Here is a 19,021-nt window from a genome sequence, read left to right as displayed (position 1 = left end):
GTATCAAACTTTATATGTGGACAGTGATAACTTTGGCAATGAAATAGGCCTATATTTGTACAATCACTTTGCATTGCAAAGTGATCTTAGCAAACGGTTTGATAAAATTTGATCAAACCATCACTGATATTTATATGACTTAGCAGTGACATTCTAAATGACATATCACTTCATAGCCAGTGCGTAAACTCCAACCAATTTGACACAAACAGGGTTGGTAAGTATGTCTGTAGAATTGCTAGCTTGATAAATATCAGAATTTGATGAAGAGTTTTTCATCACAGATGCAGTACTGGTGGGAAGAGAGATTGCTGCATAAAAACTAGATGAATCAGCAGCAAATACTGAACTTTCATACTTTAAGTCCATCCCTCATCAAATATGGAGGATGGCAAGAGCAGAGAACATGTAAAGTTTGTTATTTCAAACCAATCCGGTCTGTCATGAGTTGACCAACGAACCTTGACAGAGACTTCAGGCAGGTAGTGTGGGTTACGCAGCCTCGTGGTGACGTAGAACTTGAAGTCACGGCTGAACTCCACAACGTTGTCACCAAGTCGTATGTAGTCCAGTCCATTCTGAAAGAGAGAGGCAGATATGGAAAAAAAAAAGTTACATATTCATCAATATTGATGACAATCAATGTTCAAGTTTCCTGTTCTTCTTGTTGAGATTTTCCAGAATTCTCTCAAACCAAATCAATCGCATGCCATTTTACAAGCAACTTATACAAGTTATATCACCATTGTAGGAGAAGATGTATTACTTTTGCAATTGCTTTTCATTTATTACATTCTTCCACTCTATCACATAAATATCAAACTTTGGTACATTATTACCTGAACATATGATTGTATATTCTAATACACATCTGCCACATTACAAATGCCCAAATAAAACCAGTTCATATGGTACATGTATGTCAAAAATGGTTGAAATGATGTCAATTTCAGTTCGTCTCCTGATTCAACGGCCGGTCCTGGCTGGCTCAGCTTACTACTGTATAACTCTTCAAAGAGAATGCTTGCATGCTAGCCAGCCATGAAAACTTTTTGAATAAATAAGTAATCTAATTGACAGTGAATTGGCTTCACATCAGCAATCTCTGTAATAAAGATGGCTGTGATCATCGCACTATCAAACAGTGCCCTCTTGAATTAGAGGCCTGTACCTATAAAAGATGTTAACTATTCCCACCCTACCAACCCAAGAAAAAAGCAAGGACAAAAGAAATATGATGCACCGAGTATTAGCAAACATGCAGTGACATCAACTATACTACATGGCTAAAAATGTCTCATATGTTTAAGGCAATGTCTTACCTGCTTAAATGTCTGCTTCAGAAGAAGTGGTTCCAGGACAGGATCCAGTTCTTCTCCAACATTTTCAAGCAAACATGGCTGACCAAACTACACAGAGAGGCATGAAAAGGGGAATTAAATGACTTTAGTGATGTTAGAGAACAAAATATGATCACGGCATGGAATATTCTATCTCCAATCACATACAAAATTATGTATGAATGCTTAGGCAGAAGCACAGTGAAAGATGAAACTGCACAAAATTTTCAGTCACAGCACTTCTGACTCATTATGGACATTTAAAGGCAAGCGAACAGTCACACTAGAAGCATCTTAAGATCAAATACAAGGTCAGCCATAACATTATCATTAATAGCACACTATGTTAGAGAGTTTGCCTCTCTATTCCCCATGTTGAAGAAAATGAATGAACAGCAATATTTCACACCAAAGTACATTTTATTTTCTTTCAATGATTGACCAGTTTATCAACGTCTCATAAACTGATGAAGTAAATCCAACCCTCATTACGTAGAGCTACATTTTATACAAAAATAAAAGAACACTTTTACACCTATGAAAAGCCAATTTGACTGTAGGTGGAAGGCAACAACACATGTACATGTGACAGAGAGGTCTGAAAATCAAAAAAAAAAAAAAAAAAAAAAAAAAACTACTGTTTGAGGCAGCATTGAGCCTATGGTCAGCAGGAGGGGTCACTGACCTGCATACAGTTCTCCAGGGTCCTGGTATAGGTTGGGTCCGAGAGTTTGATGACCTGAAGTTTGTTCGGCTTCTCCATGTTTTTGACCCACTTGTTGGCCTGACCCTGAGGGTCAATCATCAGTGGCCAGCGATTGGCATTGGTCACTATCAAGGCATTGTCGGTTGAGAAGCTGAAGAGAAAGTAACAAAAAATGACGGAGGAAAATAGACCAATAATGAAAAATGCTTCTTGCAGTGAGCATGTTACATTAATCCAAAACGTGCAAAAAACCTCTTATTTTCTTCTTTTATGCAATGTGTGCTCTTGTTTTGTCAGGGCTCAAACATAACAAGAGAACTCACTTATCCACTGGAAGTCCAGCCAGCTGCCAGTCCCTAATCTTGACTGGGTCACCTAGGGTCGCTGAAAGGGAGAAGACACTGGAGACTGGGATGTCCCTCTCCTCACACATGTCATACCACTCCTTGAGACATTCCTGAGGGGGAAAATACAAAGAACAACTGACAGTTGATTTGAAACACTTTGATTACAAAGCTATAACTGCACAGATGTCCATGACATTTACTTGATGAGTGGCTAGATGTGAGATATACATTGTATGGTCAGATATAACACCTGCTAAACATCTGGAGAAGTTCCTTGGAATTCACTACGCTTCTCCTATGATCAAATTTTTCATAGCAGCATGCAACAGGCTCTGTCAACTTCATAGTTTTATGCCATGTACTGAATTCTCTCTCCAAATCAGTCCTCATCCTTGTAAGGGTCTACACTCTTGATGCTAAGACCAGTGTGTATGTTATCTAGACATTCATGAGAACACACCAGTCAAAAGGTCAAGTGCATATATTCGTATTGGAACCACTACTTATCTGAAGAAAGAATTCAATGCATGATAAATTGGTCAAATGCCAAATTCTAGCCCTTTCTTGCATTTCACTGAACAATCGCTATGAAAGATTGACAGACTACATGTATCATCTTATAAGATATTTTCTGCTTATACAATGAATGTTCCACTTATGTTGATTTTATTTTATTTAGTATTTACACTGGTCTCCAGGAGACACTGGACATCACTGAGATAATCAAAGACAAGTACTGCCAGCAAGTTCTTGTTTTACCTAAATTGAATTTGATTTGATTGATTGATTGATTGATTGATTGATTGATTGATTGATTGATGGATGGGTGGATGGATTGATTGATTGATTGATCGATTGATTGACTGATTGACCTTTAAAAAGTTTCCTAGCATCACATCGCAAAGCATGTCTCACCTGTCTGAAAGAGACAGTGAAGGGTCCGAGGTAGGCGACCACACCCGCCGACAGGAGCACATCTCCCACGATGTTGATGTAGGTCTCACTCAGCTCCTCCGTCAGCTGCATCCATCTCTCCTTCTCACCACCCAGACCAGCGATCAACTTCTCCGCTCTGATCAGCTTCAGCTTTGTCAGCTCAATGTTGTCTTCCAATTCCTATTCAAGAATGTCACAAAAGGATTTATGAAACCAGTTACAGTTAATCAGTTATGAATATCACTCTGTTTCGAAAACACACTCTGTCTCCCCTCGCACTGCATTGGAATTCCAGTCTGTGTACTTCTCTTGCTTCTGCAGTACCAATATGTGACTGGTAGATATATAACACATGTAGACTCTCTCTCCCTATCTCAACATCCCATAAAACAATCATTCTACACTGTTCAAAATAGTCTGTCAGAAGCAAGTATGTGAAAGCAGTTCTCAAAGGAAACAGAATAATGGATGTACATTGCAAGTGGTAAAAGTAATACCCAGTGCCTTACATTTTATGAGCACCTATCAAGGTGGTCTTGGTTTTTTAACTAGATTTTGACACTGTGTAATACCACGGAAAACTTATTGCACTGTCTAAAATTTCCTTCATGGCTTTGCAAGAGACTAGTAATGGGCATCTTCTCATTTTGAATCCCCCATAACATCGAAGGCAATTCCCTCACACAACTTCAAGACATGCCTCTCTTCTGTCTTGAGTTTAACATTGTCTTCACACTGAATTCTCCCTACGGTGTATCTACGTATTGCTCCCCTTCCCTTCTCCCATCCTTCAACTTCTCTCCCCTTGGTACCTTCTTCTCTCCTTCTTTCCTGGCCAGCTGGTCGTTGAGTGCCTGCAGCTTGCCCATGATCTCCTTCAGCACTCCCCGCTTCTCGTTCAGATGAGCCTGCTGCTCTGCCAGACGCGACTCGGCGTCCTGGAGACGGGCTCTCTTGGGGGCAACAACCTGTGACAAGGAGGAGCACATTTCATAAACATATGTCAGTACCTCAGAAATTCATCTCAACATACTATCGAGTTAATGGTGGTAATGAAGATAGACCTAGTATCTCTCTCCCATTGTTGTTTTCTTGAGCACATTCCTCTGTCATCAACAGGTCATTCTCAAAACTGTGATGACAGAATAGCCAAAACTACAAATTCTGAGAGACAGAGTTCTTCTTTTTTAGATAGATTAAGGATATTGTTCACTTCATCATGAAGATATCATTACCTACATGTACTCTCCATGGTAAGATGGGGAATAAACAAGAGACAGTCTATAAAGATGCATGACACAAAATAAACACTCAAGTTCAATTGATACAAGCATTTCAGAAACAACAACAGGAACAATTGTATTAAATTTCAAAAGGATACATATCAGCAAGACTCAATAGTATCGTAACAAATCTTGCGAAAACTCACAATAGAGACTGATGATGCAGAGCTGTTCACACCAAGAAAGAACATTCGTAATAAAGTACTAGAAAAAAAAAAAAAACATGAATGAGCACACCGATGGGGGCAGTACAGTCTACAGTACCTTGGCCACTCTGTCGTAGACCTCAACGGCTCTCACCCAGCTACACAGACCCTCACAGGCTGAAGAAACCTTCTTCACCACCTCTGGGTTGAAATCTGGGTTGTTGATGTAGCCGTCCCGGATCTTCTTGATGGTGGGTGCTGGGATGTTGTCTTTGTCGTATTCCTTGAGAGACTCGAGGAACTTCAGGTCCCCCAACATCTGAAGATTTGAATCATGGTGTGGATAATGATTACCCCGTATCGATACTCATCGTTTACACAATTACCTTTTTCTTCCGGTAAAACTTGGCTCATAATGACAACTATTGTTCACAAAAAGTTCTTATGTGGGTAGCACAGACAAGAGTCATATTCTTTAAATTGTAGTATGTAAGCAAATACACTTCTACAAATAAGCATGTTTTGACTTTTGTGATGAAGGTACATTTTGCATCGCTGAAGTTAGTTTGTTTGAAACAGCAATCTAAAATTTCCACCTGGGATGCATCCTGTTTCAAAATCAAGTAAGAAAATATATTTACTTCTTTCTGAAAACACAACACTGAAAGTAGTACTAAGGTTATTTTTGTGTGTGCTTTTGTCTTTGTTTTTATTTTTTAAACAATGGTGGAGATGATAAGTTTGCATCGCTACTAAAAACTTGAAGACAATGACACACGTTGTTCTCATTCTTATACACGGATTGAGAACCCGACACTCAAGAGACATATAGCAGGCACTGGAGTCTTAAACTAAATAACTGTCACCACAGAATACATGCTTCAATAAGAGAGACATGCACTTCTCTGGTCTGAACACGTACCCTCTTAGCAGCTGGCCAGAAGTCATCAAACGGCTTTCCCTGGTCGTTGGTCTTCCTGTCACCTTTTATTCCCTGTGCACACAGATGCAAATACAGACACAGTTTTTTTTATTTTTTGTTTTGGGTTTTGGTTTCTTTTTAGCATTCTGCCTCACAAATCACATGCATTCAGTACATTGTCGTTACAAAAAGAGAAAAGTCCAAAAAGCATTCCAACACAAACTACATAATACATTTTGTCCATTGGCATTTGCAAACTCCAGAGATTCTTCAACACAAGATCTGTATGAATTATCAAAGTTTATTTTATGACCCCACAGTTTCTTGCACATTTTCATCATAATTGCACACATATCTATTTGAGACAGTCTTCTGTATATCATCATCTTCACACAATCATAATCTTACCATCATTTTTATACCATCATCTTAACACCATCACCTATATTACATTAATTCTATGCCATCATATTAATACCATCATTTTTAAAACATCATCTTTACACAATCACCTTTATACCATCATTTCTATGCCATCACCTTAATACCATCACTTTTACACCATCATTTTTACACAATTGCCTTTATACCATCATTTCTATGCCATCATCTTCATGATGGCATCATTTTCATTCCATCAACTTTACACCATCACATTTACAATATCATTTGTATGCCATTATCTTCATACGATAGTCTTAATACAATCATATATACTGTATATACGATCATATTTATACCATCATTTTAATATCATCATCATCTTTATATCATCATCTTTATAAATCCACATCATTGAGACAGTGTTACTATCTATCTCAGTAAGCTGACCTTCATGATGCAGATGGCTTCCATCACCAGCCGGACACCTGCGGGAGGATTGGTCATTGTCTTGACAATGGTAATATCCTGCTGCTTCAGGGTGTCCAGAGCCCTGACCGCTGCATCCAGTGCTGGCATGGCAACGGCAAGGTTGGCCTCACAGTCTTCCTGCAATTTTTAAGACCAGACAGGCAATACTAATTCATATTGCAGTGAATAAGGGCTGAGACTATATTTCATACAACTTTAAAAAGTTGAAAAAATATACATTTACTCAAAGTAGGAGGCGAGGCAAAGTGCTTGACAGGAACAAAAACAAGGAGCAAAATGTGCCTAAAAAGTTTCACACTGATTCAGGACTTTGACACTTAATAGAAGAATAGGAATGGTGAATAGAGAATACGGTTAAAGGGGGAAAAGAGGAGGAAAGCCTTGGGAAGATGTAACAGTGTGAATTCATCAATAGTACTAGATAATACAGATTCACGTTGTTGATATGTTCCTTGGAATGGAAGGAGGAATCAAACATGCCATGGAGATGGAATTGACATTACACAAATGACAGATTGAGCTGCAGGTGCAGAGAGAGACTGACAGAAGAAGAGCTGAAAGAAGTTCTGTCCTTGGAGGGGTCAAACAGAAAGTGATTTGAACCACCAACCTTGATGGCCTGAGCCTCTTTGGCTGCGGCGTTTGCCTCCGCCTCATCCGCGGCCACGATCTGTCGCTTGGCGTCCACCTCCAGCGTCTCCTTCTGGACGATCTCGATGAGTTTGTCAGTCTCCTTGCTGTTCTCGATCAGCTTGGGCTGCAGGGCGGTCAGCTCTTCCTGCATCACGGAGATCTGCAAGTTGTGGAGGAAGGAGAATCAAGACGTTTCAAGTTTCAGGAAACCATTCAAGAACAGAGCTTTCTCATTCTAAGCGACTTGACAATACTGTACGAGCTGAAATTTTCGCGGTGGTTTTATTTTCGCGAATTTGGCGAATCGCCTTTGAATCGGGAAAATAACAACACGCGAAAATAACAACGCTCAAATAACTAAGTTCAGTTAGACCCTCGCAACCGCGAAATTAACAACACGCGAAAATGTCCTCGAAGTACCAATTCGCGAAAATATCTGTACGCGAAAATTTCAGCTCGTACAGTATGTTAGTGCCATTCAATGTATTACCATTTTTGTTCCTAATGAGCATTATGCACCCTCAAATTATGTACCAGTTTGTGTAACATTTAGACAATGAAGACAAAATAGCCTAAATATTAGACATGGACAGATCATCAAGTTTTCAAGTTTCAGGAGACCATTTTACAAACAGAGATTTTCTCATAAGCAACTTGTCAATTTGCTTTTTTCACTTCATGATTCACTTCAATTTTGTTTCCGATGAATATTAGGCACTCTTGATACCTCAAGTTATGAACCAGGTGCGTAACAGACAATTAAGACAATATAGCTTAGAAAATAAAATGTTTTCCATTATTTTCATCACTTTTAATTTTTTTTTTTTTTTTGGGGGGGGGGAGGGGGTTCACTGAACATATGCAAATGGTAGTATGCAACATCAGACCTAGAATGTGACTCAATATTGCAGCAATCAAAGGTACAGTTCAGAAATGTGGCAGTTACAATTTGGATTGACACACTAGCCTCTTGGTCATATTTTGTTATCATGTATTTTTTGCCTTATTCTTACACAATGTACTGCATTCTTTAAATATTTTTCTTGCACATTTCTACGCATGGGAAGGAATCAAAGGCAAATGTACTAGCACAGCAAAAAATTCTAGTAGTGGTGTATAATGGATCATGAAGTTTTGTAGGTGTTTTTTTAATGAAAGTGAGGATAATATCGTGGGTACCTGTGAAGCAGCAAAGTCCAGTTTCTCCAGTCCGACCATGTAGCGGTTCTTGAGTGTCAAGATTTCCATCCTCTTCCTGTTGAGGAGTGTCTTAAAGGTCTTAATCAGCTCTAGGTAAGATGTCGGAGTCACATAGTTGGCCCTCCGCAAGATACTGTAAAACCTGGAAGAGGTGGGAAAATGGTACAAAAATGAAATATTCTCTGCAGAACTTTAACCCTAATCCCACTGGGGGGGGGGGGGGGATGCTCTCGCCGCAACATTTTTTTTTTTTTTCTTTCAAGTCTCGCGCAACTTTTTAGACCAAATTTGTCGCTCCCGGGCATACCGTTTTGAAGCCACGCCCCTTTGAAAAAAGTTTTTTGACCCAAAAATTGCTCAAAAACATGATTTTGTGTACAAATCCAATGTAAATTATGTTTTTGCAATCAATTCATATAACAATAAATATTTATACTTTTAATGGCTGATAATGATTTATTTTAGCCTGATTATGCTTCATAAAGTTTCTGCGACAAATTTTGATGGAAAAACAACAAAAACAAATAGTAAAAAAAACAAAGAAATACATAAGAAATTCAATAAACAATAAAATACATACAAAATAATTATGAAGCCGAATTTTTGCTTCAATATTATTGTTAAGGATATTGAAAAGAATATGTTCACCAAAAATTAGAAGTCTTGGAGATTTTTTTTTTATTTATAGGCCAAAAAATGATTAGGATAAATTAGCATAATATAAAATACATAAATTAAAATTTGAAAAATCTAACTATACAGTCTTGTAGATTACATTGGCTTCTACCTTGGTGCAAATTTTCGCGAAGATCGTGCAATCCACGACCAAGATCTGAAAGGGGGGGGCCAAAAAGGCCCCCCCCCGGTGGTTTTACATAATGTAAGTCCCTCAAAAAAACCGGTGGGATTAGGGTTAAAGTGAACAGTAAATGAAAACTAGACTTGGTATTTATACAGATGCTCTGCATCTGACAGAGATATTTAGCACTAGCAACTGAGCATATATCTCAACTTCCTAGAGAGTTCCTGTGGCTAGCTAAGGATGTAACCACTGAACCAGTAAATTGATGCAAATGAACACAACTACATACAGTACGATCAATGTAACATATATAATGCACCATGCACACAAAGAGGGTGTTAGTATTTACACAATTTAGAGCACATTTCTGTCAAGTACTGATATTTGCATTGGCCATTTCTCTATCATTAGGGTACACTTCAAACACTTTCACCGAAATCAACTTACTTTTTCATTAGAAATATTCAATATTCATCAATGCATGCATATGACATTGGAAAGCAGATAAAATGATCTTTCACTTATCTGACTATTTGCTAGCCATCACTGATAATGGTCTACACAACTCCTACTGCACCATAGTTCACAGTTCACCAAAGTTTATGCCAAATGTCACCTTACCTGTCTGACATTGCTCTCACACTCTCGTGAAAGTGCTTGCACATGACCACCGTCTCCGCCCGTATTTCGTCAGACATCTCCACGTCGTCAAGGAACTTGTGAGCCACCCTTTCCAGAGCATCCTCCGGCCACGCCTGTGCATGGAGGAGATCATAGATCAAAAAGACGTGAGGATATGAGACAACAGCAGCTAAACTCGGGGTTACATCTCCATGTGACTTGCTACAAAGGGTCTGTTGTTAGACACACGTACAGCAGCGTTACTGTTTTTTCTTTAGAAAAAGGGTGATATTTTTTTCTCTCTCTATTGCCATTTACAAGTCCTACCTTGTATTTCACAAAGAGGGTTCTTGACATTCAGCACATGTTAGTGTTGTGGATTAAATACACTAAAGTCTGACATCTGTTTAATTGAATTCGTTACTATATTTCAGGAAAGTATCATTTTGCTGTTTTCTCCCATCTCCTGTAAGAATTACTTATTCAAAACATCATGAGGGGTATTTTACTTGGCACTACAATGAAATACACCATATAAAGTATGTGATGGCCCAATTACCTTGAACCAGTCTATGGTGCAGCAGTTAATGAGGGATGGGAACATCCGCAGCCGGTTGCGGAAGGCGTCCCCGATGGGGCTGAAGGTGAGCACAACGTGCAGGTTGCGGCGGATGCGCTCAATAAACTTGTTGTACATGTTGAGCGGCGTCATCTCCAGTTGGGAATTCTCTGCAACGCACACTTGCTGCATCTGGGGTCAAGGGTCACAGTGAGGGAAGATAGTGCACATTATTACGGAGAATGAGTCAAGCCTCATGGGATTGTAAATATTGTTCATGTCCCATGATCCTGTCAAAGCTACAGAGAAACACTATTTCACATTCTAGTAGACTTTCATCAATGGTGGAAAGTTGAGTTAGCATAAACAGTTGAGGATCCACTTATGGTGGAAAGTTGAGTTAGCATAAGCAGTTGAGGATCCACTTAAACATTATAAAAAGCAGGATATAATTAAGTTATGGGATTTCAAAGTTATCAATGTTTGCAAGAAGTGGTGATCTGAGTCACATTTTCTAATGTAAGTAAAGTGAGGTGACGTCATCACCTATCACCTCATGAGTATCCCATTCCCTTAACCTGTTGAAGACAACTGATTTTTCTAAAACACGCATTTCCCATTTACCCCAGCCTGAGAATACTCGGGACTAGTCTCCAATGGGTTAAACAAAATCTTCATTATTTCCTTTCTTGAAATGGATGTGGAAGAAGTAGAATCAACACATTCTGCTTCAAAGTATTCTAGAGTTGCAATAAACTGTCAGTGTTCACTATTTAACCCTTTGTGTGCTTTGAGTGCCTATTGGGGCAGAAAACTCCATAGCATTGTACACATTGTCTGAAGTCACTGGCACAGGAATGATGAAAGACAGCATCAATGAAAAGATGAAACAGATTACCAATTTGGAGGCAAATTGATATGGCTCACCCTTTCGATGATCTCCAGTCGCTCCTCATTCTCAAAAAGGTTGGGGATGTCGCCAGTGTTCAGGATCATGTTGATGTCCTCAAGAAATGATTCCTCCTACAAGGTGGATCAGGTGCAGACAGACACAAAGATTTTAAATACATGTACCTGCAACAGTCATCAACCTTTCAATTCAAATCCTCTTAACTAGCAATTCCCTCCTCTCTGTTTGGGGTGATACCTGTGATATGCGTTCATATCCCATGTATATATGTATGTATATATATATTACCGTAAGGTCACGACAATGTGACTTGATCATGAAGGAAAATACTTCATCCCTTATTCATCCCATTGCAAAATGTAAAACCTTTTTCATCTGAGCTAAACCAACCTTTTTGTGTGCTTTTTGTGATTCCTCCATTATCATTTGTATGTCTGTTGTTTGTATAGCAATGTTGTTGTTTGTTTTTTTTTTATACCTGATGTGGAAATAAATTCAATACAATTCAGATTCAATATAACGTGGTGAGAGGGTCTGGTTCTTCATTCTCTAACCCCTCCCCCTCCTCCTCCCCCATATCATCCAATCAAACATCAACACCAACCTTGATTTGGTGGTCTCCAAAGAGGAAGACGGTCGAGAGGCCCTCATCTCCAGCTTTCCGCATCAGCTGCCTGATGTCATCCCTCCAGTCAGCCTGGGTGTAGTTCTTGGTGATCTCGATGTTGAAGAGTTCGTACATTGCCATGAAGGCAGCTAGCCTAGCAGCACTGGCTCTACCGCTACCTCCGATACCTTTGGTTTCAGAGAGATGGTGCACATTTTAAGTTTATCAATAGACAAAGAGATTTTTTGAGGTATGGTCGTATTATATCCATTAACCAGAGAGATGTATTTGGAGAGAGAGGAAAAAAATGCTTGGGTTCAGTTTTTGTAACAGAATGATATGCAGCTTTGAGCCAGAAAGAGGTATCTCTGGGTTCAGTTTTGTAAAAGAATGAAATGCACCTTATGAAGTCAGAAAGAGGTACATGCATGCATCTATCAAAGGTAGCAAAATCAATCAAGAAGGGCGCGGCCTCGAAAGAGAAGACCTAACAAGGAGGAGTGTGTCACCTTGAGATGGTACATGTACCAACCATTAACAACAAAGTGAGATTAAGTCAAGATAACCTAGATGGATCTTCAAACAAAATAAAAAATTGTATGTCCTCCTTAGATGATGGAACAACATACACTGTATAGAGAGGCGTATGTCCAACCCTGATGATACCATCTACCAACAAAAATCTGTGCAACATGACAGAAAGAGGGTGGTTCACTCAACACAGTAAGATCTTTCCAGATAGACTATTGAGGGCATCAGCTAAAACTAGCACTTTCTGCAAAACACATACACAAATAAAAACAAAAACAGTCAGGAATGTCCACCCATGATGCAAAGATCTTGAGATGGTGGAAGAGCCCTTCTATTTGAATTAAAGAGCCCTTCATAAGAATGACAATTGTGCAGAAAAGGATGTACCATTTTCTAACAAGGAATGGCCATAACAGGAAGCTCAGTTTTCATAACAAAGAAGATAATTGACCAACTTTGATAGATGAGGAAACTTACCGACTAGGAGGGCGTGTCCATTGGGTTGCTTGAGCACCCTGCTGATCCTGGAGATGTGTTCAATGGCGAAGCGGAACATGACAAGGTCCATAGGGGCCTTGGTCATCGTGTTGTACTCTTCAAGATACTTCTCAACGGTCTGGAAGAAAAAGAGAAAGACAATAAACCATTCACTTTCATTAAGCAATATCCCTGGGCCACACATTAACTCTACTTGTATGTGTGCCAAGTTCTTGTGAAAGCATGAGTAATCAAGACCAAGAACACAATTTTGCTGTCTTTTTTTTTCTAGACTTATGTTCTTAATACTGGCTATTCACATAAAGAAAAAAAAATAGCCATACCTTTGTCATGACATTTACACTGAAACAAAGGAGATCATTGGTTTGAATCCAATCCGAGTATGTATGTCCATGACTTCTTATCATGGATACTCTATTAAAACTCTGAATAATCAGTGCTTCTTTATATTGCTGAAGAGCAATTTGATGATCAATTGCAATAAAAACAACTCCACACAAGAATTCATAGATTTGAATAGATATGCAGTACCCACTGCATAAGGATAAGAACCAGCACTGGTTGCCAGGCAGAAACTCAAAAGTTTATTCAATACAATGCCAGTCAGGTAATCAGATTGTTGGTTCAAATCCAACCTAAGTGTGTATGCTCATGGCTACTACTAAATCACTGAACAATCAGTGCTTATTTACGTTTATTGAAGGGCAATTTGTCAGTTGTAATAAAGTAAAATAATAGTGTATTCATAATAAGATTTTTGCTTGTTTAAATACGTAGGTACCACATGGCATATATTGATTTTGTAATAGTTCACAGTCATGAACAACACATTTTGATTCTTGTGCAGGGAAACCCAAAAGCCAATATAGACAATTCAATACTGTATATATACACATCATTTACTATAACAAATGATCTATGCACTTTCATGCACTATTCTAGCCCATACACTCAGAATGCATTATCAGCCCTCATGCAATTCTATTTCACTGCAGCCTTTGGCATAGGTGAAATAAAACTGCACTTGGTCTTATTATGCAATTGTTGTGCACATAATCTAGAATAGTGCATTAAAGATCATGTACTATTTGTATAAAAGACTGATATATCAACCATTATAAAATGGGTTCAAGAATGTAGCCAATAGGAAGCGTTGAAATGAGTCACGTGTGCACGTATTAATTTCTCACTAACATGCACGGCCTGACGTCACAATGTTTACACTAGCAGTGCGCACTCAATCAGTTGTTACAAGTGCGTCGTGCGCTACTATACGCGCTGTCAATCCTGTAAACAAGTTTGGGCTGCCGGCCGGCCTTTCTTGTGTGCATAACATGTGTGGCGTACGTATACTCTTATACGTACAGTACTTATATGTGCAGGATTTCCGAGTGCGACGTGCGTAAATGTTTGGGATGAATATCTCCGGACATCTTGACTCTTGAGCGAGTGCTACATGTAGCTGACTGGCATTGACCCACAAAGGTATGTGAAAAATGCTGTAAGTTTTTGACCCATTTTATAAAACAAATGATGCACAGGATTATTTTGTGGCGTTAGTGGAGATGCAGCTCACTCTTGGGTATTTACAATGTAGTGCAACACGCACTCGGCTTCGCCTCGTGCATGTTTCACAATTGTAAATACCCTCGAGTGCGCTACATCTCCACTAACGCACTCTATCCTGTGCATCATTTGTATACTAACCTCTCTCAGCTGCTCCATGTTGGTGATCTCATCATATATCTTCTCCTCCTCCTTCACCTGCATGTAGTCTCCGAAGAACAAGCTGCACAATCGCAGGAGTATACATACATCCAGTAAAAAATTCAGGATTCAGTCATACTTATAACACCTCTCAAAGCTATTTCCAGCAGTCAAGGGTAGGTTATTTGAGCAACGATTTGTATTCATTTGGCTTCATGTGGATATCTCGGCATTGTATGTATAAAATTTGAAACCAAACATCAAACGATATGAGAATAACTGATTTCTATTTTTGTATCTAAAAATCTCCTTTTCTTTATCATTCAAACAATGTTTATGATATCTACATCTGCCTTTCTACACTAGGCAGGGAAGAATAATTCAATTTACAACACATTATACAAGAATTGCAAATGAAAATTGAAAATGATGTTGTATGTACTTTGTCAAATTAAAACAATACTTACCTTTTCTTCATGAAAGTCTACTGTCAAAAACATTTTAATGTGGACAAAATGTAGAAAAGTCAATTTTTATAGAAGATGTTCAATTGGAAGTGGTCTGCACTTGAAGCCTTGCTGAACCACCAATAAAATTTTTTATTCATATTTGTTGGTAGATAGCAGTTGAATTCAAATAAATCATCATCCATTTGTTTTTGGGTTTTTGTTTTTTTTACAAGTTTGCAATGAAAGGCATCAAATCAGAACGATGAAACCAAATATGAATGAATTAAACTAAAATTGAAGAATAAAGGCACATTTGTCTGAATTGATTGAAAGGACAAAAATACAATGCCATTAGTCACAGACTAAATATCAGTTCAAAATCAATGTCTGCTTTCTCAATTCATTTGTCTCATTTTTTGTCAGTGAACATCAGGATTTTGTTAATTATCCTATAGTAAGCATAATTTAATTCATGGACTGTGAACCATGCAAATGCAAAGGTAAGATGAAACATTTTTCACACCGGGACCAATTCTTCATTGCTGCTTCTAATGATTATATATGGTCGTGGTGCTTTTATCCATCAGGAGTTAGTCTTCCTTTGTTTGTGCCATGGGAGGAATAGATTCAACTCACTCCATTCCAGGGACTCTTACATGAAAACAAAACTACATCTCCTCGATAGCAGGCATCTCTCTGATGACTTCAAAATATGGAGGCACATGAACAACATAATGACTGCATGCACACCTAATCTACAATGCAACGTCAGAGTCATGCATGCTGAGCATAAACTTTGTGAGCATCGATTCCTCATGCAGCATGCAAGCGAGACCAAAAAAAAACAAACAGCTGCTACATCTACGTTAGAACTGAGTACATAGTGCTATGATCTACCAGAGAGGATATGGTGCTTCTTACATGCAAGGATGCAAATATAAAGAATGAAGATATTGTAGTATGATGATTTAAAAAAAAAAAAAAGAAAGCTGTAAGAAGGCAAAGAGAAAAGAATCAAGAGAAATGTGCACACTCTCCAACAGCAATGTGAAAATCAATGTAAATGACTGGGTGTTTATTCTTTTTTTTTTCATACACCATTCAGCCTTTACGTGGTTTGAATGCCAATTAGCAGAGAAAACCCCTCAGTGTTGTACACACTGTCTAACACAGAAAGGGTAAATTTTGCATGCATCCATCTTACAATTCTTAAATATGTGTTGATATAGATTTTAATGTTCATATGAGATGAGAACGAAGAATCAAATTTACAAAATGATAATAATAATAAAGTGTGGTGCTCAAACCATGGAAATGATTATTTTTCTATGCTCACAGCAACAATCTTGCATTTCAAAAAAAAGAAGAAAAAAAAGAAAAAATGAATCTGTTTATTAGAGCCAAATACAACATAATGGACCAAAAGCAAGACTCTCAACCCACCATTACCCTTGCATTTTGTGGCATTAACAAAAACCAAGTTGAATTAAATTGCACAAAATCAAAAAGCATTTAATGACAGAGGGTGTATCAAAATATTTCCAAGGTTTTTTAAAGTGAAAATGAAGCCTCCTGGCATGACCAAAGTTAAAGTTGTGTCTAACAGATCACTCTGCATGCTGATGGTGCATTAAAAACACAACATAATCAAAAGTTGAGAACAAAAGTGCAGTATTTCAAGGATTTGGGAAAAGTGATATGAGGAAGACAGCGGAAAAACAGAGATTAAATCAAAGACAGAATGGCCAGCAAAGTGACAGGTGCGAGGGGGATAAGCGCAAGGGTTCTACCTTCGTAAATGTTCATCACGTATTTCAGGATGAGCGCTACTGCTGCATTGTGGGAATTGCACGAGAGGGAGGGAGGATGCGACATTTTTTTTGCATTACAACATGTACATAATCAACAAACACAGCTGCTGTACAAGCAGGGCTTAAGCAGGGGATAGACACTTCTATCTACCTACTACAGTATACAAGTCACTAGATTCTACTCCAAATAGACCACTTCCATCGTGTCAAAAATGGCAAGTAGGTATAATGGACTAGGTACTCAATTCTCTTGGGTATCACAGGTTGAATGACACATGCACTGCACTTCAAAAATATGTTTTTGTTTGGTTTTTATTTTATAATATGCCATTTCTTCACTTGCTCTGTAGTTTGTCTACAACTCTTTTTGTAAAGTGAGTCTGAATTATTTTACATTCTGCAGTTGCCATTAACTAAGACAATTCTTTTTATGTGTCAAACAAACAAACAAAAATCAATATAGTGTACATGTACATTAAATTCAAATGATTAGAAACAAAATCAATTAAACAAATTACCATATAGCTAGTTGTTACAAAATAATCAAGTAGCAAAAATCAATTTTTGCACTTCAAAGTTATTGTCTTCACTACTTTGATTACTTTATTTATTTCATGATGCTTACTGCTTTGTGCCAATCTTGAAGGCTCAACTTAATTGGATGTTACAAAGTTGACATCATGAAGTTAAGTATTTGTGCAATATATTATAGACATTTTGGAAGCCTTGGAGAGTGGTCTATTGTGGAAATGAGCACACTGTGTAGACACACTATTTGAATGCTTAGTAGCTGTATATGAGAATCTAAAACTATGATGGTCAAATAAGTATTATGGCATTGTTCATAAAATACATCCAGATGTCAAAATGAAATGTCCTTTTTTTAATCTGGAAGATCCATATTTCTCTGACAAATTGCTGAGCGAATTTTGGAGGAGTTTGATGAGGTTAAGGAGTCTATATGTCAAGGTAAAATTCTGAACATGTAATCTAAACAAAAAATATCTAACACACTATCTATCATTTTTAAAAAGTTATAGAGAAATCATACTGATCACTTCTCAAGCATTGACCATTGTTTATCTGATCTGATTTTGCAGTTTTGGGAAACTGCCAAGACCTGATCATCTTCACAAAATGTAGACACTGTTGTTACAATAAATGATGGTGCATGTACACTGTATGTGTGTTTACAATGAGAAGATGATGCGTATATAAACCTGAGGACAAGAAATCTAACGTGACATGGATGACTAAATACTGATGATTGTGTGCGGAATACATACAGCTCTCAATGTTCTAACCTAACAAATCAAATCCTTGATATTTCAATGCTAATTTCACAAATCATTTCAGAGATATTCCCAGCATACACATTCTCCTGTTTCACTACCTCAAAAATCACATCACAAACCCAAGCACAATGTACAGCATAAACTTCCAAATGAATTGGCACATCCAAATACAGAATTCAAATAGTTTTAAGACACATAGGTTGCATGTCTCCTGCAGATCAATTCTACAGCCAATTACTCATTGACAATACACATTTACTTTTTTTTCTACATCTTAATGCAGCACAGGTTGATGCACATCGTATATACCAAACATATAGCAGTCTACAAGATTTTGCTCAACATCAAACTACACCACACCAGGACATTTTACTACTACGCTCCTCTGGTTACCTAGCAACAGCAGAAGGGGAAAGTGTTCAATACATACCTCCTGATGTTTGTGTCAGTGACTTCCCTGCCCGTTGACAGGTGAGAGAAGACATTGTTCATTTTCTCCTTGAATTGACTCTGTACCACCGTCTGGATTCATGTAAAGAGGTTCAGAAAGGGACAGTTTGGTCGATATGAAAATCTGCATGCACATGTGTGCATCCATGTAATTTTCTATTGGATGACAGGGATTTAACCTTTAGCCTTCATCATGGAATGCTTTGCCCCAGCCACCAATTTACTTGCATATGTCATAATTCTGCAAAGCACTGACTGCATAACAGAATGTCTCTTGTATCTTTTAAGATGCAGATATTTTAATTAGTTTATCGCATGTTTATTCTTCTTCCGTCTCAGTATTTCATATTCCTCTCCTATGTAAATATATGCCAGCAATAACCAAATTTTTCCTG

General features: G+C 38.1%; 1 protein-coding gene across 1 annotated transcript in view; it reads right to left on the bottom strand.

The window, feature by feature from the left end:
* LOC140246163 (dynein axonemal heavy chain 3-like) overlaps positions 1–19,021 on the bottom strand; it is a 124,135-nt gene that overhangs the window by 28,831 nt on the left and 76,283 nt on the right. The window contains exons 45-63 of the mRNA XM_072325603.1: positions 18,607–18,698; positions 16,861–16,902; positions 14,622–14,703; positions 12,894–13,032; positions 11,883–12,073; positions 11,296–11,391; positions 10,369–10,560; positions 9,810–9,943; positions 8,366–8,528; positions 7,164–7,346; positions 6,512–6,670; positions 5,681–5,752; positions 4,877–5,077; positions 4,142–4,297; positions 3,309–3,509; positions 2,370–2,503; positions 2,026–2,197; positions 1,323–1,409; positions 462–578 (exon numbers count right to left, since the gene is read on the bottom strand). Coding sequence (XP_072181704.1) covers positions 462–578; positions 1,323–1,409; positions 2,026–2,197; positions 2,370–2,503; positions 3,309–3,509; positions 4,142–4,297; positions 4,877–5,077; positions 5,681–5,752; positions 6,512–6,670; positions 7,164–7,346; positions 8,366–8,528; positions 9,810–9,943; positions 10,369–10,560; positions 11,296–11,391; positions 11,883–12,073; positions 12,894–13,032; positions 14,622–14,703; positions 16,861–16,902; positions 18,607–18,698 — 2,613 coding nt within the window. The remainder of the gene's footprint in view (positions 1–461; positions 579–1,322; positions 1,410–2,025; positions 2,198–2,369; positions 2,504–3,308; positions 3,510–4,141; positions 4,298–4,876; positions 5,078–5,680; positions 5,753–6,511; positions 6,671–7,163; positions 7,347–8,365; positions 8,529–9,809; positions 9,944–10,368; positions 10,561–11,295; positions 11,392–11,882; positions 12,074–12,893; positions 13,033–14,621; positions 14,704–16,860; positions 16,903–18,606; positions 18,699–19,021) is intronic.

This window comes from Diadema setosum, chromosome 2, assembly GCF_964275005.1.
Source record: "Diadema setosum chromosome 2, eeDiaSeto1, whole genome shotgun sequence".
Classification (NCBI taxonomy): domain Eukaryota; kingdom Metazoa; phylum Echinodermata; class Echinoidea; order Diadematoida; family Diadematidae; genus Diadema; species Diadema setosum.
This window is presented reverse-complemented; position numbering and strand designations above follow the sequence as displayed.